This window comes from Mustela nivalis (genome assembly GCF_964662115.1).
Source record: "Mustela nivalis genome assembly, chromosome: 6".
NCBI lineage: Eukaryota > Metazoa > Chordata > Mammalia > Carnivora > Mustelidae > Mustela > Mustela nivalis.
Window position 1 is genome coordinate 71,053,636 of NC_139025.1, and position 25,792 is coordinate 71,079,427.

A 25,792-nucleotide genomic window follows, 5' to 3' on the forward strand; every position below is an offset into this window, starting at 1 on the left:
AGCCTCCTTCCCCCCCCCACCCCCCGCCTGCCTCTCTGCCTACTTGTGATCTCTCTCTGTCAAATAAATAAATAAAATCTTTAAAAAAAAAAATTTAGGGACACCTGGGTGGCTCAGTTGGTTAAGCAGCTGCCTTTGGCTCAGGTCATGATCCCAGCGTCCTGGGATCGAGTCCCACATCGGGCTCCTTGCTCCGCAGGGAGCCTGCTTCTCCCTCTGCCTCTGCCTGCCATTCTGTCTGCCTATGCTCGCTCTCTCCCCCTCTCTCTGATAAATAAATAAAATCTTTAAAAAAAAAAAAATTTAAAGATCAAAGGGCCCATAGAATTCATGGCCAGAATCCTCTTCTCATCGTCTCGGATACAGGTATTGAATTTTTCCTCAAGGTTCCAGGCAGTAGCCTGAGAGTAATGCAACAGCACCACCCCGGCCCCAAGGATGGTGCTGGGCCGTCCACACAGTTAGGAACATTTGTTGAAAATGTCATTCAGCAGCTATCAACACCGCCCGAGTCACGGTCTGATGGAATTCATAGAATAACGTAATAGGAACTGTGTTCTCCACAAAAGTCACGAGGCAATAACAACAACAGGAGTTGGGGATGAAAGACACCAAATATTCTGTCCAGTTTGATGAGGCAAACAACCAGGTTAATGCACCTGGTCCACAGGCATCGACCTCAGTGCGGGGGAACACGATGGTACCCGACTCCTGAAGAATGGTAGGGGTCACATCTATCATTTATGCCCAGTGTGGCCAAGGGTATTCTAGCCCTGGGGCCTAAGTGGGCCATCGAAAGACCAACAAGGCAGAGGCCAAATAATGTATGAAGAGGAAATCAAAGGCCTGCCAAAGGGAAAGGAGCCCTCTCCAGGAGAGCAAGTGTCAAGGTGCCCCTGGAGCTCTCAGAGCTGGTCATGCAGCCCGAGTGCAGAAACAGCAGGAAAAGCCAATTAAATGGAGATTGTGTTTGATGTTTTTCATCCTCAAAGTACATTCTAAACTAGCACAAAGTAATTACTTTCTGCCATTCTGGAGAGCAAGGAAATGGCATGGGTGGGCATTACAACGGTATCTAATCAGGATATGACAAAAGCACAGGAGGCTGGAGCCTGGGCTCTCTGGGACCCAGTGACACTGACCTCATGTGGGCTCCACCTCACTGACCTAATTCCCAAGCACACCATGCTGCCTTGTGTTTTTACAATTTTTATGGATAGTCAAAGGATAAGCCCCTGTCTCTGTTCTGCAAAATTTAAGCCATCTCTTAAGGCACTTCGATTACTGCTTCTCTTGCATATCACAGATTTCTACGACTTTGCACAATGAAGTACAGCAGGATTTTTTTTTTTTAATGCCAGCCTCCCTCACTAGACTCTGAATTCATTAAGATCAGGGATCATGTCTAATTTTCGTATTTCCAGTGCCAGCACACGTCTTGACACTTACTAGGAACTCTGTTAAGTGTTGGGGGTGGCTGGGGGCATGTAATGAATACCGACCTGTTCTGCTGTTGAAAATGGCTCACAGTATAACACTGTTGTACATAGGGTCTCATGGACCTCTCATAACACACCTGTGAATTACCAATGTTCTCATTTTTAAAAAGATTTTATTTATTATTTATTTGACAGAGGGACATGAGAGAGGGAATGCAAGCAGGGGGAGTAGGAGAGGGAAAAGCATGCTTCCTGCTGAGCAGGGAGTCTGATGTGGGACTCATCCCAGGACCCTGGATCATGACCTGAGCCAAAGGCTGAGGCCCAACCAACTGAGCCACCCAGGTGCCCTGTTCTCATTTTTAAAAAGATAGTAAATGTGTACTCAAAGGAGTGAGTGGCTTGCCCAAGGTGACAGACCTTTCAGCAATAGAAGTAGGACCTCCCCCTCTGGTGACTAACATAACATAATAAAAGAAGAAGTTGAAGAAGGAGGACATCCACCCAGAGTTTCTGATGCAATTCTCACCCAACAACACAACTTAGTGCTGGCCTCAAGTGTGGGGCCTAAAAAGTCCAGAGAAGGCCAGAATGACGTTAGGACTGATTCTGAGAGAAATCATGTGTGAGGTAAATGAATTCTCATTGAGACTTCTGACTCACAGAATGGCACTGTGTTCCTTCAGCTTATGAATGCCACTTTTGCTTTGAGTTTCCTCAAGAAACTATAAAAAGAATAGGTATGAGCCCCTGTCTGCCCAAAGATCATTCCTACACAGTGGCCTGAAGATTCTGGACAGATCACCTTATAGGGGTGAGGGTCCCAAGAGATCTCAAGGAGAGAGACTTTGGAGACAGATGGACCTGGAATGGGATCCTGGTTCCTCTCTCACTGCCTATATTGGTGCCGGGCAAATTCCTGAATCCTGTCACAGCCCAGAGCCTCATCTGTGAAGTCAGGCTGATGCTAGCTTCTACTCGTAGGGTTTTTGTGAGAATGAAATGAGGTAAAACCTAATTAGGTGGTAACTTGACCACTGTTTCTCAACTTGGAGTCTTAGGGCCTCTGAAGGTTCTCAGATTTTCCCCAAATCCAAAATGCTTATGAGACTGTAATTCTGTGTTTTCATTTTGATGGTAATCTAAAGATAAATATTAATGTAAAATAGCCCATGTCATCTGGATGAATATGAGTTTCCAATGAATGCCTCTCTACTCACGTTTAAAATTGAGGGTATGCCAAGCCAAGGACAAAGGGTGTTACCACACATTGTGCAAGAATTTCGTAGCTACTTGAACAGAATGATGGGAGACTGAGTCACTACATGGCACAGGACTGTTGGAAAGAAAGGCATCCAAATTCCTTGGCTGTGGCAGTCAAGTGCTCTGTTTATGTCACCAATAAAAAAACAATTAGCCTTCTTTTGTTAAAGAATACTGTTTTCTTCAGTGTGGAGAGTGTATTTGCTAAGTGAGCCAACCTTCACAGTTTAACATGACTTTATTGTCAAAGTAGCAAAATAATAATAATGAAAATGACTACAATTTATATAATGTCTGGAAATGATTAAACAGAAAACAGTCATAAGTAAAACAGTTACGCCAATACTTTTTCCATTAATACATCCAGCTTTGGCAATTACAGATATTACAGAATTACAGATATTTCAAATAATATCTGCTCTTCAAAGTTATTTGTTTGAAATTATCAGTCATACTTTTGTCTCTATTTAATTTGTAAGGAATGAAGGGGAGGGGGGTTCGTGACTGTATAACACATATGTTTGCATACTAGTTTTATATTTTTTTTTTACCTATCTAAGGAATTTTATAATAAAAAGTGTTAAAAAGTATTGCTAGAGGGGCGCCTGGGTGGCTCAGTGGGTTGGGCCGCTGCCTTCGGCTCAGGTCATGATCCCAGGGTCCTGGGATCGAGTCCCGCGTAGGGCTCTCTGCTGAGCAGAGAGCCTGCTTTCCTCTCTCTCTCTCTCTCTGCCTGCCTCTCTGCCTACTTGTGATTTCTCTCTGTCAAATAAATAAATAAAATATTTTAAAATTAAAAAAAAAAAAAGTATTGCTAGAAATCTGTAAGAATCCATTTCCTTTCAAAGGATTCTGTATATACCCTGAAATACTCAAGTCAGACATTGAACCAGACAGCTCTTCCAGGTCCAAAAACCTTCTGATCAGAACGCTGATGACTGCAGGGTGCAAGTGGGGGGGAGAGGAACCGTGGGGGGACCTCAGATCATTAGAAGGCTTCTCATTATAATTACTCTATGGCTTTTCTCTCTGCTTTCCTACATGGAGAGAGAAAAAAGCAGAGAGATTCTAGATGATCAAAAATGGAATGCTATCATGCAAATTCAAAAACTATAAAGGGAAGCATCTCGCACTTGGCACGGCTGGATCTCATCACTCCGAAATCGGTAAATAGGGAAAGAGCTAGTAGTTACTGCTTAGTCCAATAAGCACAGTTTTGTCTGTGGAGCATTCATCTCAAAACTCCCTTTACTATCTGGGAACTGCAGAATCCACACATCTGAGCACATTAACGCAGCAACTCTGTTGCCGGAAACTAGCCCCAAAGTGCTTCTAAGTGACCCATATCAGCTCCTTTTTCTCCAAGCCTAAACAATCACAAAGGCATTGATTTTAAAAGTTCCAGGGAGGATGGGGAGGAAATGACTTTTTAAACGAGTAATGTTTAGTCAGAGGTTGGCACCCTTTGCCTCTGTCAGTGAGCAGCATGTCTTCCTCCTGCTGACCTTCCCTGCTTCAGAGCTCCAGACGGAGGGGCCAGAAGGGACAGTCATCATGTGACATTGTCTCCACTTCTGTAATCCACTCGCTATATCCAAATGTAACCCATTCATGTAAAAATAGGTTTCCAAATTGTGGACTCAGACACAAAATGCCATCAGTAGATGGTTAGGTGGTTGGGGCCAACCTAAGAGAATACATCCCCTGGAGGTTCCCAGGGTCTGGGACTAGCCAAGTGTCCCGCTGGTACTCATGAAGTTGGAAGAAACTTCAGTTGGAAGAAAGACAGGCAGGGATGAGCGGCACCCACCGAAGAGGTGGACCTCCCTTAAAAGGATTTTACACCACCCTGGAAGAAGCCCTCCACCCTTTCCCACGTGATAGAGAAAAGACAAAAACCTGATGGGGTGACAGGTGCATGGAGGGTTCATCAATCAAAACAGCCCACCAAAAAGCCCATAAAAACTCCTAGATCTAAAAGCCAAATCGGCAACCCTCTTGGGTCCCCTCCATCTTTGAGAGCTTTGTACTATCACTTAATAGACTTTTCTCTGTAGCCCATCACTCTTTGTCTGGTCTACCTCTTCATTCTTTGAAGCGGTGTGACCAAGAACTGCAGGCACCGAAGGAATAGAAATCCTGCAACAGTACAATACCACGTACACTCTCTTCCTCTCTTTGGTTATAGCGTGAAGGGATCTTCTGAGTGAGTGAGGTATCATGGACCAGAGGAGAGCATCTAAGCCCCAAAGAGCAAATACACAGGACGCCCACAGATACCTTGTGGGAGGGCTTGGCCCAGGAACTACACAGTGACTCACCGCAGCAATCTGGGTCTCTTTCTCAAATACATGAACTCAGGGTTTAGACTGAGAGTCAGTTGTGATAGATGCATCTAGAAGCAGGAGGGCACACCAAGACAATAACCCCGGCTTTGGTGTGTGAGCTATATAAATTTATAGGGTAGATACAGTTAATATTCCTACCTTTCAGACAAGAACACTGAGGCCAATAGAAGTGAGACGAAGCACCCCAGGTCATACAGATAATGAGCCAGAATGCTAACTCCAGCAGCCTTCTTCCAGAACCCCAACTAAGCTACTTGCCGCAGGCAGAGGCAGAGATCAGAGTCAGGTTAACAGTAAGGCACTGGAGGAAGAAACCAGGAACTTCTGCAGCTGGGAAAATGAGAAGTCAGCATGGGCAGTCAGTCCAGATCCTGAATCCCACACCGCACTCGACCACCACCCCAGGGCTTGGGATGCCTCGCAGTGACCCAGCAGCAAATCTCAACCGTCCCGCTGGGCTCCTTTTCCTGGGTTCCTATGAAGCCTGCTCTCTTATTTACCCCAATATCCTTGTAATCAGCCCTCCATTGCTTTAGATATAAGCTGGGGGAACTTGTGTCTCCAAAGCCCAACACCGAAGTGAAGGCGAAACTGTTACCTAGCAGTGGTTCTCCAACTTCAGTTCCATCAGGACCACCTGGAGGGCTTGTTAAATGCAATAGCTGTTCTCCACCCTCTGAGTTACTGAACTACAGGACAGGGATTGGGCCCAAGAATTTGCATGCCTGAAAACTCCCTGATACCGCAGATCCAGGGACCACACAGTGAGAACCACTGATCTAGAACCTTGCTCCCCAAAATGTGGAGAGCAGCTTCCACTGCTAGAAAGCTGCTAGAAATGAGACTGTCAGCACCAACACAGTCTTACGGCACCAGAGTCTGCATTCTAACAAGAGCTCAGGCGCTTTCTAAGCTTGTGAAGTTGGAGAACCTTGGCTGGAGCAGCAGTTCTCAAGGGGCCACGTGCCCTGGAAAGCAGCCTGACGCTCTCAAATACACTGAAGCCCCATCTATGCGCAGAGATGCTGATGTAGCAGGTTGGGCGCCCCATGCTGGGATTCTCATGAGCATTCAAGGTTGCGAGCCATTGATCCAGGGATGCTGACGATGGCCAACCCATGGGCATTTTGTCTTGCCCACAACTCATTTACAAAGTCTGCGCTTCCAGAAGGAAAAAGAGTGCGCACTATAATATTTCTTAAACAGATGGAAGAGGAAAAAATGTGGAGATACCTTCATGTCTGAAAGCTGCATTTTGGGTAAGACAGGCCTCAGATTGTAAAGGATAAAAGAATAAAATGAGACCAACAAAATAAAATCATTTCTAAACCCTGCACTGCCACTGCAGCCCTGATCAGCTGACCCAGCAGTAGGAAAACACTTCGCAAATGAGTATTTGTTCTCAAGAGAAGGTATCTCACCACTGTCTCTTTTCCCTTTAAAGCACTTTTTCTCCTCTACCTTTTTTGGTTTAGTTTTGTTTTTTTTGTGTGTTTGTTTTGTTTTGTTTTGTTTTTTAGGTATTTTTATTTTTTTATTTTTTTCAATTTATTTTCAGAAAAACAGTATTCATTAGGTTTAGTTTTGTTTTAATAAGATGTGTGACATTTGGGGCACCCAAGTGGCTCAGTCAGTTAAGGATCTGCCATCGGCTCAGGTCATGATCCCAAGGTCCTGGGATGGAGCTCTACATTGGGCTCTCTGCTCAGCAGGGAGCCTGCTTCCCCCTCTCTGCCTGTTGCTCTGCCAACTTGTGCTTGCTCTCTGTCAAATAAATAAATAAAATCTTTTTTAAAAAAATTAAAATTAAAATAAAATAAAAAAGATGTGGGCCTTCAGACAAATTATTTCCAATCCCCTCAAGATTTTCAACTGCAAAATCGAGGCTGGTCCTTAGCTGATAGAGTGTGAACACTGAGTTGGGTTCCATACGATATACCCTGCCTAACCCTATAGTGAAAGCACAATAAATCGTCTACCTTGGAGAACTCCCCAGTTAGGAACGTTGATGATTATTAGGTAGCTAATGTTCTGTACCACCCTCCTGAGTACCTGCTAATCTCCCTTTAAGAAGACTGTGTCCAGGGGCGCCTGGGTGGCTCAATGGGTTAAAGCCTCTGCCTTCAGCTCAGGTCATGATCCCAGGGTTCTGGGATCGAGCCCCACATCAGGCTCTCTACTCGGCGGGGAGCCTGCTTCTTCCTCTCTCTGCCTGACTCTGCCTAATTGTGATCCTTGTCTGTCAAATAAATAAATAAATAAATAAATAAAAAAAAAAAAAGAATGTGTCCAGCTTTGCAAGGGAAGCCACGGACACTGCAGAGGGGAGGCTGGTTGGCAGGGGCCGGAAAGCCAGGCACCGAAACAGTGAATCAGAAAAGTTTTCTGAAGCATCCATGGCCTGTGAGGATGAGCAACAGGCATCTTGCTATAGTCAAAGTATTCAGGACATGAATCCACTCAGAAAGGGTGAGGTGTAGCCTTTTAAGGATTATTTTATCACCAGGAGAGTGGCGTAGGTTGTGAGAAGGCAAATGCTTATACAAAATCTCATTAGAGATCATTTTGGATAGGAAATATGGTGGGGAGAGGGGTAGCAGTGAAAAGCACAACCCCTTTTTCCAAAGTGTTCCCTCCTAGCTTCTCCCTTATCCTCCTTCGGAGCTCTTGGATGGCTGGTATTTAAGAAGGCATGGGTTCCAACAGAAATTTTATAATGCCTCTGAGCTGACTTGGAGTCAATATACATTGTATACTGATGAGATACCTCAGTAAGTAATTAGCTGTGCACAACTAGTTAATTAAGAGACACTACAGTACCTTGGCCTCAGGCATTAAACAAGTCTAGCTGATAAGCTGGAGACTGGAAAATAAGAGAATTGACAAGACCCAAGGGGATAATGTGTCACTCACTTAGGAATTTGTTTTTCCAATGGGTAGATGAACATAGCCTAGAGGAGGTCAGATGGGTGGGCTCTTCTTGAGGCTTAAATATCATCAGGAAAGCAGAGATTTCCAGCTCTTGGAAGATGCAGCAGTAAACAGAGTTCTTCTTAAGTTTTATTCTGTTTTCTCTTCCTGTCAACCCAATACCCAGTTCAGGGACATCAAAAAGGACATTAAGACTGAGAGAAGCTTAGGGATGCCATCTGGCAGGGTCACACCTAGCAGAGAGATTGTGTGGATTTTTTTTTTAAGATTTTACTTATTTATTTGAGAGAGAGAGAGAGAGTACAGAAGAAGAGTGAGAAGGAGAAGTAGACTCCCCACTGAGTAGAGAGCCCGAAGTGGGACTTGAACCAGGACCCTGGGATCATAACTGAGCAGAAGGCAGATGCCTAGCCGACTGAGCCACCCAGGTGCCCAAGCTTGTGTGGATTTTTAAAAGGTCACACTTCCTCAGGCCAGGCACAGCCGTTATCCTTGCCCCAATGTCCAGCTGGGCACTGGGACCTACCCTGAATTCCAGTCACACTTGCCCTTTCGGAACAAATGCACAAACTGCACAGCCACAGGCAGAGCCCCAACCTTCTAGCCCCAGCCCAGATGAATGAAAGACTAGACTTTGGAGAGCAACGCCTCACGGAGAAGGGACTAGGTCATCTTTCACCAGCCTCAACAGGAAGGAACACGCCCCCATACAAAGTCACGTTTGCTAGTTGCCCAAAGTGCAACTGAATGTTAACATGGTACCCTAAATGTTAGCAAGAATCCCTATACCCAGAGACTCCCCACTAAGAGACACTTGTTTCTCTCCAAGCTGAGAATCACCTGCTGGTCAGGGAAGTAGGGAATAGAAAAAATATCAAAATCCGGAAGCGTGCCCCACATGCCCATGTGGAGACTCTGATAAGTGAGCCCCACCCGGCCACTCTAGGACCCTGTACTCTCCCAACCCCTCCCCCCATAACTTTCAAGTTCCTATGTAACGAGGTAACAATGGAAGAATATATAAATGTGAAGAGCAGAAAAAACTGTTTGGAAGTTACAGCTAGCCCTCCATGTCAAAACACCAGAACGTGTGAGTGGTGCCTCTCTCTGACCCCAGCAGCTTCTAGGCTCTTCCATTAGAGTGGGCTCCACGGACTGCCTGCAGAAGAATCACTTGGGGCACATGTCAAAAATACATCCCCGCGCTACTCCATCAGAATTACCAAGAGCAGAGCTGGAAATCTGCAATTTTTAAAAAGATCCCCAGGTGGCTTTTATGTATTCTCAAGTTTGTGAGTGACTAATCTGTTAGGACAGGGAACTTATATAGGGAGTATTTATTCATCTAATTTGTCTGCTCATGGCTTCTTTCGCATTTAGAGAGTGGAGAGGGAGTCCCTGATGTCATTTACACAGCGATCTATTAGCCCAAGCCTAGCATAACACAGTTCTACTTGGCTATAAGCATAGAACAAGCCATCCAGCTTCCAATGGCTGTAACTACCAATCAAACTCATAAGGTGTCACGCGGCCAGTTCTGAGGCTGCCCTAAAACCAATCATGTCTCAAACACATGCCTTGTCTTACGCATCACCACAGCTGTTCTGTTTCCTGCTCTTGAGATGGAGCTGAGAAGGAGCTGTTGTTGAAAAGAAGAGGGAGTTGAAGGGGGAACCAATGAGTCGGTCAAATGGTCTCAATTGCCTGGACAGTCCTCTTCCTGGCTACATTCAGAACCACCTTTCAGTGCTCAGTGGGACACATGAAGCCACAAGGTTCAAAGGGCCTTAGGTCCCACCAGGAAGGACACCTCAAGTAAAGCAGCCAGGGTATACTAGTGTCCTGCTACTGTTGTACCCAATCACCTCAAATTCGATTTCCTCCCTGTCTTCCTTTTAACCCTTACCTTTTTTTCAAAGCTAAATGAAAGGAAATTAACTATACATACAATGGGAAGAAAATTAACCTCCCTGTCATTATTTTCTGAGTTTAATTTCATCCATATACTACACGCCAGTGACAACTCCTCCGGGGGCATTCATCAAGGAAAAACCTCACGAAAGTTTTGCACGTATCTCAGCACCTGTTATAAAGAATCTTACAGTGTCGTGAACCCACTAAGCATTAAAATGTAAATTGAGGGGAAGAGAAAATATTTTAAAAATAGCTTCAGGGGGGAGAAACAGGAGGTCAGTCTGAAGTTCAGACTCAAAGGAATTGCTGGGGAATAGGAAATAACGCTACCAGGAGCTTGGGCTAGAATAACTGGTAGGTGGGAGAAATTAGACGCCTGCTCTGCCAGCTGCAGCCCTGCCTGGAGCGGTTTTTTTGGCTTCCCTAAGTGGAGCAGATTTTAGCCCGTGTCTGTATTTCTGTGGTAGGCGCTGGTACAGAATCACGCATGACCTCAAGTCGCTGTCCTCGGCCTCCGGCTTAGAAAGATAATTGCCTACCATTGACTGTTCCTTACTTTTATTTTATGAATTTATTTTAAATTATAACAGCAATAAATGTTTAACAGATCATCTCAAATTCAAACCACGAAGAAACATGTGAAGAGTGAGGGTCACCTCAACTGTCCCTGCCCCCTTCTACCCTTCTCTCCTTTAAAATAACCACTGTGTGGGATATGGATCATTGCTGATCTTTCTTCACTCACAGGCATATATCCTTTCTTGTTGTTTCATTAGTTTGCTTTTGCACTCCTTATATCCTGGATACCCTTCCACGTAAGCACAGACCGTTCAACCACGTTTTTAATTAGCTTCATTGTACTCATTAGGAGCAAATGGATGGATATTTACTTGGTTTCAGTTTTTAATTTTTTTAAGGTAGTATTTATTTATTTGTGTGAGAGAGAATGAGAGAACAAGTGGTGGGGAAAGGCAGAGGGAGAGAGAGAGAGAAGCAGACTCCTCGCTGAGCAGACAGCCTGATGCTCAGGCTCAATCCCAGGACCCCAAGATCATGACCTGAGCCAAAGGCAGACACTTAACTGACTAAGCCACCCAGGCACCCCTCAGTTTTTAATTTTTAAGCAGTTCTGGAATAAATGCCATTGTACACATATCCTTGCATACTTACATGGTTATTTCTATAAGGTGAAATTTCTGGGTCAATTTTTAAAAAAGGGCTGCTAGCTTTCATGCTTACCAACAGTAAACTGGAGCTCCATTTTGTCTATACTTTCAAAGACACTGGATATTAAAATATTTCTAATTTATCTCTATCTGATGGCATGAAAATAGCATCTACAGGTTCATTTGATTTGCTTTTACCTGATCAGTTACAAGATTAAGCATCTTTTCATGTTTTACCATATTTTTCCTTTAAGGGTCCTATTTAGGGTCCTGAGGACTCTTTGGAAAATGGCTATGGGCACAAGAGAAAGCCCAAGGCTGCCAGGAATTAACCCAGAACATAGCATGCTAAGTTCCTGGGAATATGGGACAGGACAACCTTCAGACTCCTAATTAGGCAGCGTCCTATCTACCCCCAGGCTTCCTCCTCTCTCTGTGAACTAACAAGAGGTCTATGCAGAACACATCAATCATTCTCACCCTGCAAGCACTCAAGGTTGGGTCATAGACTTCTCTAACACTTGCCTACTGGAAGTATAATGGGCAGCAATCCCTGAAAAGCCCCCAAAATGCTAGGAAAGAAATCATGCGGATTTTAGAGAGTCAGAACTACATCCTCCACTTAAATTCATGATCTTGGATCAAATCATTAAAACTTCTGCAAAGAGTACTCCCAGGTTTGCTTCAAAAATTAAACAGAGTATATGGAATATTAAATGCTCAGCGAATGTGAGAATCCCTTACCTGTTCTCATCTCCTCTGTCTAGGCCTCTTGAATGCCGGGGGTCTCTCTTCTCACAGGGCACCAAAGCCAGCTAGCAATCTTGCCCTCTGCTTCAGTCACAGACCGATGCTTGCTTCTTAGTCTCTGTCTGGCCAACTGATACCTCTGAAGGCTGGTTTTTATCCTTGCTTTTCTTCCTAATATTTCAAGAGGTTGTTTCTTAAAAAACACTGCTATTCTTCATTGTTCCATCATCACATCCCTAGAGTTTAAAAGCCACATCCCCTTCCTCTGGATTTCAAAGCCTGTGTGAAACTAGACCAGAATTGCCTCTCCCAAGCTTGGACTTGACCTTCTATTATGCACCCTCTCCACCTCATAATTCAGTTTCCACTCACATGTCTGTGTCCCCACCCTTCAATCTTAGCTCCTGCTTCCACCCTACTAAAGTTTTCCTTTGCTAGAGCAAAAACACATCCCACCGCTGTTGAACAGGCCCCCAGGAGTCCGTGCTGATGACTTATCCAGAGTATATGGATAGCAAATGATGCTGTAGAAGAGAAGGAAATAAATTTGCCCCAAGAGAAGGGCGTGTCTCTCATTCCTGTTTCTCTTTCCCACCAACTGGCTTTTATACAGCTCCTCATGGTGCAAAAAGCTCTGCCATCTCCCCAAACTAGGACAATTGATCAATCTCTACAGAAAATTCTCTGACAAAGCCAACTCAATAGCATGGCATACAATATCCCATTCTGGAAACAATGCACGGGAGTGGAAAACAAAACAATTGCCACCAACACTTCACAGGTTTGGGATCAAGTTAAAACCTTAAAGAACTAATCAAAGCTTTCACCTTTTTTATAATTGCATTTGGTCCCAATTGTTTAAATTAATTTATTTATTTAAGAGAGAGAGAATGAGAACAATAGCACAAGTGGGGAGAGAGAGAAGTAGATTCCCTGCTGAACAGGGAGCCCCATGCAGGACTTGATCTCAGAACCCTGGGATCATGACCTGAGCTGAAGGCAGATGCTTAACCAACTGAGTCACCCAGGGGCTCCTGATCCTGCTTTTTTTTTTTTTTTTCTCAAGTTATACCTAAGTATTTTTGTGAAACACAAAGATCTGATTGCCAAACCCACAGAGAGATGATGTTAAGCATTCAGTTTTTATACAAATATTCTGTGGGGATTTGCTACTTAGTTTTATCATTAAGACCATCAGTATGTATATTAGATAACTGTAAAAATAAGGAATGAAAATTTTTATATATTTTACACAATTACTTCTGTATGGGTTAGGATATTAGTTCAGCTGTTGCAAAGGAGGCCAAATCACAATGGCTGAAGACAAAACAGAAGGTTGTATCTCCAGTTAAAGTTCCATCTGATAGGTGCAGCAGGGAGAAGCTGGTCATCCTGGGACCAAAGCTCCTTCAATCTTACTGTTCTGTTATTACTTAGAGTTTTGTTCTTGTCCTCATGGTCAAAACCAGTTCACTCACTGCTGTATCCAGACACTAGCCTTTGGAAAGGAGGAAAGAGGACATGGAGGGCTAACTGCTTTCTTTTAGGAACATGATCTGAAAGTGGCATACATCATTTTTGCTCACATGCCAGGCCAGAGCTTACTTCTGTGGCCACACCTTGCCAAGGGAAATGGGGAAATGTAACTGTAAGAAATACTACTGAAATTAACATCTAGTATATTAATCTTTATTAGCTTTTCTGGTAATTTCCTTGGGACTTATTCCTACAGGTAGGATTGTTTTACTTAGAAGATATACCAATTAACTATTTCCTCAGCAGCAAATGAGAAGGGTCAAATTTATGCCACTATCACTAGCAATAATTTGGCCTTTTTTAATCTTTGCAAATTTGATTGATTGAAAATGGGATGTAATTGCGATTTTAAATTTCATTTTATTATTTATGTGTTTATTTCATTACCTGTGAATTTTAACCAGTTCCAAATGTCTATCAACTGCTTACATGTCTTCTCAAAAGAATTTTTCTTTGCTCATATATTGTCTCAGGTTATTTTTTTAATCTGTAAAACAAGATAATAATATCTGCATAACAGAGTGTGGTAAGGATCAAACTATGTTTCTCCTACCCCACCTCTTCTTGTTTCTTCCAGACAAATCCTGCGGCACTGGGCCCAGTCTATATTGGGGTCACAGTGGATTGGTCTGAGGAATCCCATGCATTCTGCCTCACCACCCCATCTTATTTTGTTCACAGCACTGATGATTATCAAAAATGACACTTTTCAGTAGTTTTGCTTATTCTTTTTTTAAATTTTATTTATCTATCTGACAGAGAGAGAGATCACAAGTAGGCAGAGAGGCAGGCGGTGGGGGGGAGCAGGCTCCCCACTGAGCAAAGAGCCCAATGTGGGGCTCGATCCCAGGACCCTAAGATCATGACCTGAGCCGAAGGCAGGGGCTTAACCCGCTGAGCCACCCAAGCACCCCAAGTTTGCTTATTTTTGTCCTTCTCCTTCCACTTACTCCCCAAGCTTCCCTAGTAAAACCAGACCCTAGTTTCTCTTTCTCAATGTATTTCTCTACCACCAAAACAGCATCCGGCATATAGAGTAGATAATAAAACCTCGCTGGTTAATGAACCTTCTTCTCTCACTGCCAGGGTCTTGGACTATGTTCAATGCTTAGGCACAGTTTACAATAAACGCTTTTCCAAAGACAAATAAGTCATAGAGCCCCCGCCTGCCCCCTCCTGCCTTCATACACACTGTCATGCTTCCAGCTCTTTCATCTGCCTCAGTCTGTTGTGTTTACGATCCCAGCAGAGCACACCACCACCGATTACATCCTAACATGTCACTGTGCTGACACATCGGGCACAGTTTCTACCAAGACCTCTAGTCTCTAATCAAGAACGAAGAGGAAAGGAAGAAAAGAGGGGGAGAGCCCTAATCAGGCCTCGTGCAGAAAGGAATGTGGTTGCCTGACTTTCTGGTTGGAATGCCTGAGCTAGGAACAGGCTGTAGGGTAACAGAGAGTTTTTTGCTATCTTCCGCCAGCTGATGTGCACTTTTCCAAGGCAGAGGTTGGAGTAAATAGAGTCCACAGCTGTGGTTCTCACTCCAACACCACTGACGTGGCAGTATGTGAAAATCCTCCCAGAGTCCTGCATATTGTTTTCCTGTACCTTACTCATAAGGAATATATAATTTTTTAATTTGTTTAAAGGTTTATTTCTTTGAGAGAGAGAGAAGACAAGTCAGGTGGAGGGGCAGAGGGAGAGGGAGAAGCAGACTCCCTGCTGAACAGGGAGCCTGATGCAGGGCTTGATCCCAGGACCCCAAGATAATGACCTGAGCTGAAGGCAGATGCTTAACTGACTGAGTCACCCAGACACTGCTGTACAATTTTTTTCAAAGTACTTGTACATTTTCAAAGGGACTTTCATGGAATGTTGGGGGAGGACAGATAATGTACCTCCAGCATGCCTCTATCTCCATATTAAACTGAAAATCTAGCTAATGTCAAATTTTAAATTTATTTTCTTTAACATGAAGTAAAAGACAGGTATTGGGCATTTGGGGGGACATCTTATCCTATTTTACTTTTCTTGTCTCAGAATTATTATGAGTGGCTTCAAATATATTCTAATATTTTAGAATTAATTTCACATTAATTAACATACTATTATGGTCTGTGGTTACAAGAGTAACCATTTTTGAGACCAAATAATTAAGTAATTAAATTTCAGAATTTATTTGGCAAATTAAAAAGCAGGGAGGACATATAAACTGTATCTAGATCTTGGACTGAATGTTCTCTAATGACAATATGAGCTCTAATGGCAATATTTCTCAGGGAAACATAGCCCCAGCTCTCCAATTGCTTAGCCTCTCTTAACCTCTGACTCTTCCTACATCCCATCAGCACCCTTTGTGAACTGACTGCAAGTCCACTGCAGTAAACCTACTTCAAAATTATATCCTGACCACCCTCAAGCCTAGATCTTCCTATCTGGAAACAAGGGGGAAATGCTCTCTTTCTCCTGTGGCCTTTAAAAGACTCTACTGACGCATGAAAACACCTGTGTGTTACTTTAGAGTTACACAAGCTACATTTTCCTTGGTTTGAGGATTCACTGGTAAGAGCACAGTACCCCGTCCTAAACATCTGTTCGAGGGGGCTCTCTGTTGTGGCTGACATCAGCACGCCTGGAAGTGAAGCTCCTTCAGTCTCCTCCAGATCCAGCCTGGGCTCAACATCTGGGGAACAGGAATATCGCAGGCTGAAAATAACTAGGTGGGGAGAGAGATTCACGATGATAAAAAGGTACTGACGTGGCAAGCTAACCAAAATAACCACGGTCAGGGATATGATGAGAAACTGTGGCTCTCTCCAAGTCCTCTTGTCCTGTTCCTGTCTGAGGGCTGGCCTCTCATTACCTCCATGATGTTCCTTAACATTAACGCTTTCACGTTCTTCACAGACTGATGAGCTCACACTTCATGCCACGATATTCTTGGCTAGGAAAACATTAGGAGCTTATAGAAATTAGAACTTACAAAACCTAGCTTGTTCAGGGAGCATGCTGACTTGATCCCTAACAAAACCATTCTTTATTACCACAGAACCCTCCACGGTATACAGACACAGTTGCTTGAAAGGAATAAAATCATAAACATTGATACCCAGCGCCCGCGGCATACATAAAAGTGAAAGAAAATGACATACAAATACACAAAATGCTAAAGAACCTCTATGGGAAGATGTTTAACAGTTTCCAAAGTCCTCAGTTTATAAAAACCAATTTTTAGAAAGCCTTGGTGCATCCACAAAAGTTTCCATACCTCGGTAAGACCCAACCTGGTAACTAATGAATGTGGAGGATTCAATATAGACAGAACTCTCTTTTGTATTTTCCACAGTATTTTAAAAGACATTAAATCTTAGATGTTCCCAGATTATTCTTCAGAAGAGTTCAAAGAAACGGCTTTGATAAAGACGGCTTTGAATGTGAGCAGATTGTCATTGCTAAGAGGAAACTTGAAACTAGGTTGAGGCAGTGACGGCAAGGAGCCTGTAAGCAAGGTCAGGCTTCAAACGTGGCAAGGAGCCTGCGTCGGAGGTGCCTTAGAATGAGAACAAGTTGGAAATGTTAAGCCGGCTGCAGAAGCAAAGGCGCTTCCAAGTTATCCTGCAGGACTTGTAGTACCTACGTAGAGATCGGTAAGACGGGTTCCTCCAGAGGAGATATGGAGGGGAGATTAAATGATTTTTTTCTCTTGAAGAAGCAGTTTTAGAAACCCCTAGGAAAGGACGTATACTGACCTGAATTTCATTCATAATACTGACCTAACTGTGAGCAAACCACAGATGCACTCTAACAGGCCTTAGAGGCCATGTAGTCAAAGTACCTGTATCAGGTTTTCCAAAAGCCAGCCTGTGAAAGAGCTCTATCAAGATGAACCAGGGAAGACATTTTTAAATATATAGATTCCTGGGCCACACCATGGAGGCTTCTGATTCCATGGGGCTTCTGACTCAGTTGGTCTAGAATGAAGCCCAGGCATCTCTATTTTAAATGAGCTCCACTGCTGGAAAAGCAGTTTGAAAAGAGAAGGACAGATCAGACTGACAGAGCTCAGGGCCTAGGGATCTGGCTCACCAACACCGGACGCATGTACTTGGTGGGCAGTGGTTGAGTTGCCAGCGAGGAAGTCACACCAAGGGGCTATTGGACAGGGTGTCCCAGCGAGAGGCTTGGGCATGGTGACAGGTAGACAGGTAGGTCAGCAGAGGACAGCAGTTCCATCTAAAAGTCTGAAAGAAGGATCAGTCACAGCCACAGTCTGGGTTCAAAGAAAGATCCTCAGTCAAGAAAGCTGTCAAGACCCAAAGACATTATCCATGCAGGAATATAGGCACAGAAGGACCAAAGAGGTACCCAGAGGTGCTCGCTTCAGCAGCACATATACAAAGAGGTACCCAGAGGTGGGCCACTCTGAGGTTTGGTAATGAAAATTGAGTAGAATCCCAGTCTCTAGAACTAAGCCAGGAGCAAGGGGAGTTAGTACTTGTCAAATGCCTTCCCTCTGGAAAGTATTTTTCACAGGCTGGCTCATTTCCCTTGCATTTTCCTCACACACATGGACTTAACCCAGACCTGATAGTGAGGTGCACTTAAAAAGTGACCATGGGTCCATTTTTATTTCCCTGGGCCACAACATCATCTTTAAAATGGGTGAAACCATTCTTACTCCACAAAATTTGGAAAAAATAAAATATATCAGTATGGTCTGAAAGGAATTTTGCAGTTTCTAAAAGGAAATCCTAAATTTCCGTTGCACTATTTCGCAAGATGACACATTCAAAAACCCACCAAGACTTTCTGTATCTGGCTAACTTCCCTTTTAAAGTTCTTCATTAATGAATCACACCCTCTGCGCCATCCACGTTTCTCTTGGCTTGTCTAAGCCCTGCACTCCATACCAGCCCACCCAGAGGAGCACTGGGCTTCTTCCTCATCCTCACCTGCATCTAGATGTATGTCCATCCCTTCCTCCTTCCTTATATAAACAACTAAACTGCATTGAGCACATACACTATGCTAAGCATGGTATTGAGTATTTTATTGGTATTCATTCTTTCTTCAGCTATGATAACTCTATTAGGTAGGTACTATTGCTTTAACCCTTTCACCAATGAGTAAACTGAGGCTTTAAAGTAGAGAAGTAGTATGCAGAAAATCACATGTAGTAGATTGCAGAGCCATGACTCGGACCCAGGTTCCTCTGTGGCCAAGCCTTCGTATGTTCTTTGCTGTTGACAGAGCCGTCTGTCACTCAAGGCTGATCTCAAATCCCTCTTTCTCCATAGAGCGGAGGGCAGCTCTAGGCTTCACTGGATCAAAGGCACACCAAAAACTTTATTTAAGTACATCACAGTCTAGAAAATCAGTGATACCCTTCATTATCCCTTGCAAAAGGTGCCTTCTGGGCAAACAGGAAAATGTGATGCTTATAGCATACTTAGCTGGAGTCTTCCCAGTAAGACATCAGCTGACTCTCATTTATTTTTTTTAAACAGTGAGTCAGAAGCATGAAAACAAGTAGTAATACATGCTTTAGGAAAATCACTCTAAACTTTGTTTTTCACAACATTTAAGTGGAGATGGTAACTTAGGACAAGCGAGTCAGTCTGATGAGTACTCATCTGTCTCTGAATCTTCTCTCTCTCTTTCTCTCTCTCTTTCTCTCATATGTCAGGGCCTCCCCCCAGGAGGGGTTGAAGAGCCCTGGCCTCACATTCTCGGACTGAGGACTGTCACCACTTATGTGTGCTACTCTGGCCCTCATCTTGTACTCAGTTTCAAAAACTAAAAGACAATAGATAAATGGTTAGATAAATATAGAGATAAGTTTATACAATTATACATATATCTATGTATCTGTATCTATAGAGATCAATTTAGCTATCTATATAAATACATCTGTATGCCAGTCACCTGATAGGTGACTTGGCACAGTTTAACAAACATTTATAAAGGGCCTACTACGTGCCAGCTTCTATATTAAACACTAGGAAAAAAGTCAGAGTAAGATCTGGTTCCTGCCCTCAAATAGTTTATAGTCAATATCATGAATCTAGATGTTACCTCATCTAGTCATTAAAGTAACTCTGTGATTCTATTATTATTTTAAACAGAATAAAGAGAGACCAGGGACACACTTAGAAATTAAACAAGGTTATGCAGATGTAATTAAGTAATAGAAGTCTCTGCCCCCAAAACAAACACGTCTACCCTCAGGCTACTTCCCGAGTCTTTTCCAAGATCTGATCTCCCACTTTGATCCTGTGTCTAGCAGTTCAATCAACCTGTCGACCCTCTAGCCTGATTCCTTTTCCAATAACCCTTACCCTTATCTCTGAACTCCCACACTCAAGTAAGGGGAGCTTTCCCAGGGACTGAAATTCTTCTCCTAAACTCCAGGTGGCGCTTTGCCACTTGTGGTTGTGCTTGCTGGCTGTGGGGCCCTTCACGTCTGCTGTACTCTTTGTTCAAGAGGGAGAGGCATAATACTCCATAGTGTAAATGGACCACATCTTCCTTATCCATTTGTCCGTTGAAGGACATCTTGGTTCTTTCCACAGTTTGGCGACCGTGGCCATTGCTGCTATAAACATTGGGGTACAGATGGCCCTTCTTTTCACAACATCTGTATCTTTGGGGTAAATACCCACTAGTGCAATTGCAGGGTCATAGGGAAGCTCTATTTTTAATTTCTTGAGGAATCTCCACACTGTTTTCCAAAGTGGCTGCACCAACCTGCATTCCCACCAACAGTGTAAGAGGATTCCCCTTTTTCCACATCCTCTCCAACACATGTTGTTTCCTGTCTTACTAATTTTGGCCATTCTAACTGGAATAAGGTGGTATCTCAATGTAGTTTTAATTTGAATCTCCCAGATGGCTAGTGATGATGAACATTTTTTCATGTGTCTGATAGCCATTTGTATGTCTTCATTGGAGAAGTGTCTGTTCATATCTTCTGCCCATTTTTTTATATAATTGTGGTGAACCATGAGAGATTATGGACTCTGAAAAACAATCTGAGGGGTTTGAAGGGGCGGGTGGTGGGAGGTTGGGGGAACCAGGTGGTGGGTATTAGAGAAGGCACAGATTGCATGGAGCACTGGGTGTGGTGCAAAAACAATGAATACTGTTACACTGAAAAGAAATTAAAAAAAAAAAAAAGAGGGAGAGGGTCCCACTGGCCCATCAGGATCCCTCTTATTCCAGTAGTGACCACCCTATGCTCCTAGCTTCAGTTACCTATTGACTCCAGTTGTCCATCTCTCTGCCCTCTGGATATCATGCCCTGTCCTGGGGCCTCATAGCCTTGCCTGGGTGTGCCATAGATAGGCCTTTAGCACCCCATGTGTGCCCCAGTCCAAGGTGGTTAATCAGTTTATGCCTGGCCACACCCTAAGATATAACAGGAAGTGCCATAAATGCATTCAGTTTTCCTGCAGCAAAGTTTGTCAATAAGTAACAGTGGATATAAAATGCCAGAAAGGAAAAGTGTTCCATGTCAGAGGAGAGAGGACTGGCAGGCCGGAGGGAATGGTCTGAATCAATCTCACTCCTACACACACACACACACACACACACGCACACACGCACACACGCACACACGCACACACATGCACACACTCTGCCTCTCTCTCTTTCACATAAACAAATGCAGTTGCACTGTCTCACACATACATACACACCCTCTCTGTCTCTCTCTCTCTCTGTCTCTTTTTCTGTTTTTCTCTCTCTTTTTCTCAGGATTGCAGTTCTCTGGAACTGAAGGCCAGAGCAGAGCTCTCACTCAGAGTACAGGGAAAGGATCAGAGTGACCTTACTCTGAATCTGTTGATACTTAGTGATACTGAAGCCTCAGGGTCCTCACATGCACTGGTCTCCATGAGCACAGGGAGTTGTCAAGGCTTCCGAGAGGTACAAGGAAGTCAGACTGCAACAGAAAGCATTTCATAGAAGCATTTCTGATAAACTGCCCTCTGAAACCAGGAATATGAATCTCTAAGGAGCCATGTCCTGACCTCTTTTTCCCACTCTAAATATTTATGTAATTTATAGAATTTTTAACAAGTATTTTTATTTGTACGTGTTAATTTCGATACTTTTGTGTTATGCTAGGAGACGTCCCCAAATTGAATAAACTATGGGCTCTCAGAGCCTAGATCTCCTCCTGGGGAGGAGAATGCTGGTACCGAAGAAGCAAGGAAACTCAAAAATTGTGCGGAAACCCAAATCATCAGAAGGGGAGTCTAAGATGTCAGTCTACCAGAAGGAACAAGGGAAGTTAGGATAGTTCATGTGTGGGGTCTGGGATCCAGAAGTCTAATCACAAGAAGACAAAATGAGGATTCAGAGAACTGCCTGAGTAATTGTAGCTTGCTGTGAAGACCCCCCCCCCCCCCAGTCAGAGCAGAGGCTAATAGGAGCTGACATGGGTAGAATGGTCAGGCAAAGCAGGGTGTCAGGGACCCAATCGAGAGCACTAGAGTTGTGATGAGGCTGCAGTCTAAGCAGGAGAAACCAGGACATGAGGGCATGTGCGCCATTAGGCAGACAAGGTGGGGGACGGTGGGGAAAAACTGTTGACCAACGGGCACACAGGCTCCATCAGCTCACCTTAAGACCCTGTACCCCAATAGTGGAGCTGGGCACCTTACACTCTTTTAGGTTGCATCAGCAAGAATGCAGTGCTAAATTAGCAGGACTGGGGAAGAGTAGCAGTGACAGGCAAGCCAAGATGAGCAGTAGAATTTCACTATAGAATGGGGCCTAGACTATGACTCATCTCATAACATTGTTGGGATGATTCGATTAATGCTATAGTAAAGCATGTAACCTTATTCAATCCTGGAGAAGACTCAACCTCTCTTGAATATGATGCTACCTTGCATGTATCAGCAGAAAAGAAATTAAAGATCTCCTGGTATGAGAGTTGCAAATTCATTCGAGGAAAGAGCCCCTAATTTACTTTAAAAAGAAATCTGCAAAATAATGCAAAAATGCAGTTTTATGATTTAATGAATTTCTTGGTAAATTTTTATCTGCTTCCTTGGTTAGTGATTGGCTAGTTGTCCCTTATAGTACCACAAGTAGTTTCAATTTTCCTTATGGTAATGATTAACATTATTGTATTTTCTAAGTTGAAATTATACTCTAATATCACTCTGTTATGTTTCCTAGTGGGAAAATTAGGAATTTCCTTCCATTTCAAAGCTCACAAGATGTTTGTGAACCTCCCCCCACTGCCCTTCTCCTCAGAATGTGGGATGTCCTGTGACTTGACTGCTCAGAGATAATGTCTCCAGCCCCTGGTCGGTCACCTAGAGATCCCGCCCTCAGTAGGGCACATTGATCCCCAGCACTGACACCTGTCTGCTAAGACCTTTGGAAGTGATCTTATCCTCATCTGAAATGTGAGATTCTAATCCTATCTAATCACAAAAGGTCAGGGCTCAGTCTTTCAACAGAGATGCTTACACCAAAGCAAGAGATACATGGGTAAACTGCCAAAGTATGTTAGAAGGTCAGAATCTGGGATTTTTTATTCTGTTCAGATGCAGACCCTTTTCTTCTGAGGGGAAAACATATTTAATATTATTAAGAAAAATTTCTGGTAACCTGAGTCATGTTCAAACACAGAAAATACTTTGAACCACAAGGTTGCTCTCAGAGAAGAATATTCATCATTGCAGAGGGGGAAAAGGAGTGGGTCATACATTTTTTCCCACCCGCCCTAGGATCCGCAGTAATGGGAATTAATGTGGTTTGCCTAACCTCCATGACGAAGCAATCCTTGCCTGACCTCTCAAATTACTCTCAGTCTGGAGATTGTAAAACCAGACAGAGTGGTAGTAAATTCTCAAGAGACAGCAAAGGTGCCAATGGGCTCAAGTCTGGAGTCAGCAGTCACTACCTACACTTGCCAGTTCTTGGAGTTATCCTCAGCTATATCCATGAGCCACAGAAAGATGTTTAAATCTCTCCCATGGTTTTTTTTGTTTTGTTTTGTTTTACTATTGATAAATTGTATTTCTTTTGAAAAGACAGGAAACATCTCCTCTCACTCTTACTTATTAAAATGAGAGATATTTGTTACATGGAGAAAAAAACTACAGGTGAAAACCTGGCTAACCTAACAACACTATCTATTGTTTCCTAATATGATTTATAGCATAATACTCAGCATAAATCACAGTAAAAATCAAAAGAGAATCCTAAAGTGCAAAATGAATCCAACTCAATAAAATCAAAGCCAAAGCATTATTCCTTAGTAAGTTTTTACTAAACCCCCCACAAATGTACATGAAGTGAAAAACTTCAGAAATAAAACAACTGCATTCAGAATTCAGTTTGGTGCTCCATATTCAGTATATAACAAATTGATCTTTACCAAATTTTTCACCAACAATTGTGATGACCAATGCACGTACAGATAATCTCAGGTGAAGTTTACACAGGCTTAATATAACTCAGTTAATTCAGTATTATAAATGCCACCACTAATGTCCTAAAATTATACTGTGCATTCCTCCTTCTTTTTCTAGAAAAACAGGAAATAATAAAAAGAGATTAAATAGTTCTCATAATCCTGACTTCTAGAAATGGTCCTCTACACTTAGCTCTTTGGTGGTATCACAAGTAACTCAGATCCTACTGTGTATGTTCTGAAATATGCTTCCCCCCCCCCCCAATGTTCTAATGTAGGAGAATTGGGATTATTTCTCCAGGTAATGTTAATGACCGTAGAATATTTTAAGGACTGATTATAAATCACCTAAACTATTCTCTTACGTGACATTGAATTCATTTGTAAGCTTCACCAATGTAATGTCACTGTGGACAGATTTTTGTATGCATCCGTGATTCTGTTCTTAGAGGAAATTTCTATAAGTTGATACATCAGAGTTTTCATATTTTTTTAAACAATTTTTTTTAAGATTTTATTTATTTATTTGACAGAGAGAAATCACAAGTAGATGGAGAGGCAGGCAGAGAGAGAGGAAGGGAAGCAGGCTCCCTGCTGAGCAGAGAGCCCGATGAGGGACTCAATCCCAGGACCCTGAGATCATGACCTGAGCCGAAGGCAGTGGCTTAACCCACTGAGCCACCCAGGCGCCCCAGAGTTTTCATATTTTTAAAACATCTGCCAAATTTCCTTTCAGGAAGGTAATTCCAGCTAGCTGTGTGTGAGTGCCCCCTTTACTGCAACAGTGCTTTTATTTTTTTATGTTTATTATGGGGCTATAGTTGACACAGTAGTCTATTAGTTCTAGGTGTACAAAGTTTATTCTATTACTATTAATTACTCAGCGCTCGCCATGATAAATGTAGTTGCCATACACCATAATTACAATTTTACTATATTCCCTGCAATATACTTTTATCTCCATGACCGACTTATTTCGTAGCCGGAAGTTTGTCCCCCTTTAACCACATCACTGATTCCACCCAATCCCCCCCCATCCCTACTTCCCCTCTGGCAACCATCAATTTGTTCTCTGTACTTAAAAGTCTGGTTTTTGTTTGTTTGTTTGGTTTTGTTTTTTAGATTCCACATGTAAGTGAAATCATGTGGTATTGTGTCTTTCTCAGTTCGACTCATTTTATTTAGCATCCTACTCTTGAAGTCCATCCTTGCTGCTGCAAATGGCAAGATTTCATTCTTTTGGAAGGCTCAGTAATCTTCTATTGTGCGACTACCCCACTACTTTGCTCATTCATGTCTTGATTGCCACTTGACTTGCTTCCATATTTGCCTATCATAAATAAAGCTGTAGTACCCAGAGGGGTGCCCTCCTTCTTTTTCTAACTGATGTGCTGTCCTACATCCCATTTTATATCTGATCTCAGGATGACATACAAACATAATGAAAGTGAAAACTGAGAACACTGGCAGATGTGTTTCAAAATCTAAATCCAACACAGTGTGGGCAACAAGAACAGAAGAACCTATGCCAGCTGATCCCCAGGGATCAAGGGGTCAAGAGGTTGTCCTGGCAGCCAGGCCTCCACCTTTGGAGGAGGAAATCAACAGACTGCCATGCCTCCAGGCAACCTATGCTCTGCTGTGGAGGAAATCCAATCAGGACGTTACCTGATTGGCACATCAATTTCTGTCCTAATAAGTATAGATTATCTGCCAGGCCAAGGCCTCCTTCTAGGTGCACTACAGAGAAGCCAACAAATGTTCTTCTCACACCAGGCTAGTCGCTTAATAATCAGTGGCCAGGGCAGCCTCTGATTAATACAGTTCAGCTAGTCTGGGCATCTGGTTGGAGAGGCCGGTAAAACTGTTGAAGTTCTTCACCAACGATTGACTCGGAGATACCAGGGGGAATAACAGATGTGCTTTTAAAAAAAGAAAAAAAAATAGGTACAGATAAAATAGTTGGTAGAGGTGATTATCTCTAAGTGTTCATAAAATAGGCAGACC

General features: G+C 43.1%; 1 protein-coding gene across 8 annotated transcripts in view; it reads right to left on the minus strand.

The window, feature by feature from the left end:
• Window positions 1-25,792, minus strand: part of LOC309866700 (uncharacterized protein) — a 200,931-nt gene that overhangs the window by 137,115 nt on the left and 38,024 nt on the right. For 2 of the 8 annotated variants that reach the window (XM_082734488.1, XM_082734489.1), the window contains one exon: window positions 24,490-25,707. The exons of the other annotated variants lie outside the window; for them this stretch is intronic. In XM_082734488.1, coding sequence (XP_082590614.1) covers window positions 25,611-25,707 — 97 coding nt within the window. In that variant the 3' untranslated portion in view covers window positions 24,490-25,610. Of the gene's footprint in view, window positions 1-24,489; window positions 25,708-25,792 lie in introns of those variants that run through there. 8 annotated transcript variants of the gene reach the window in all.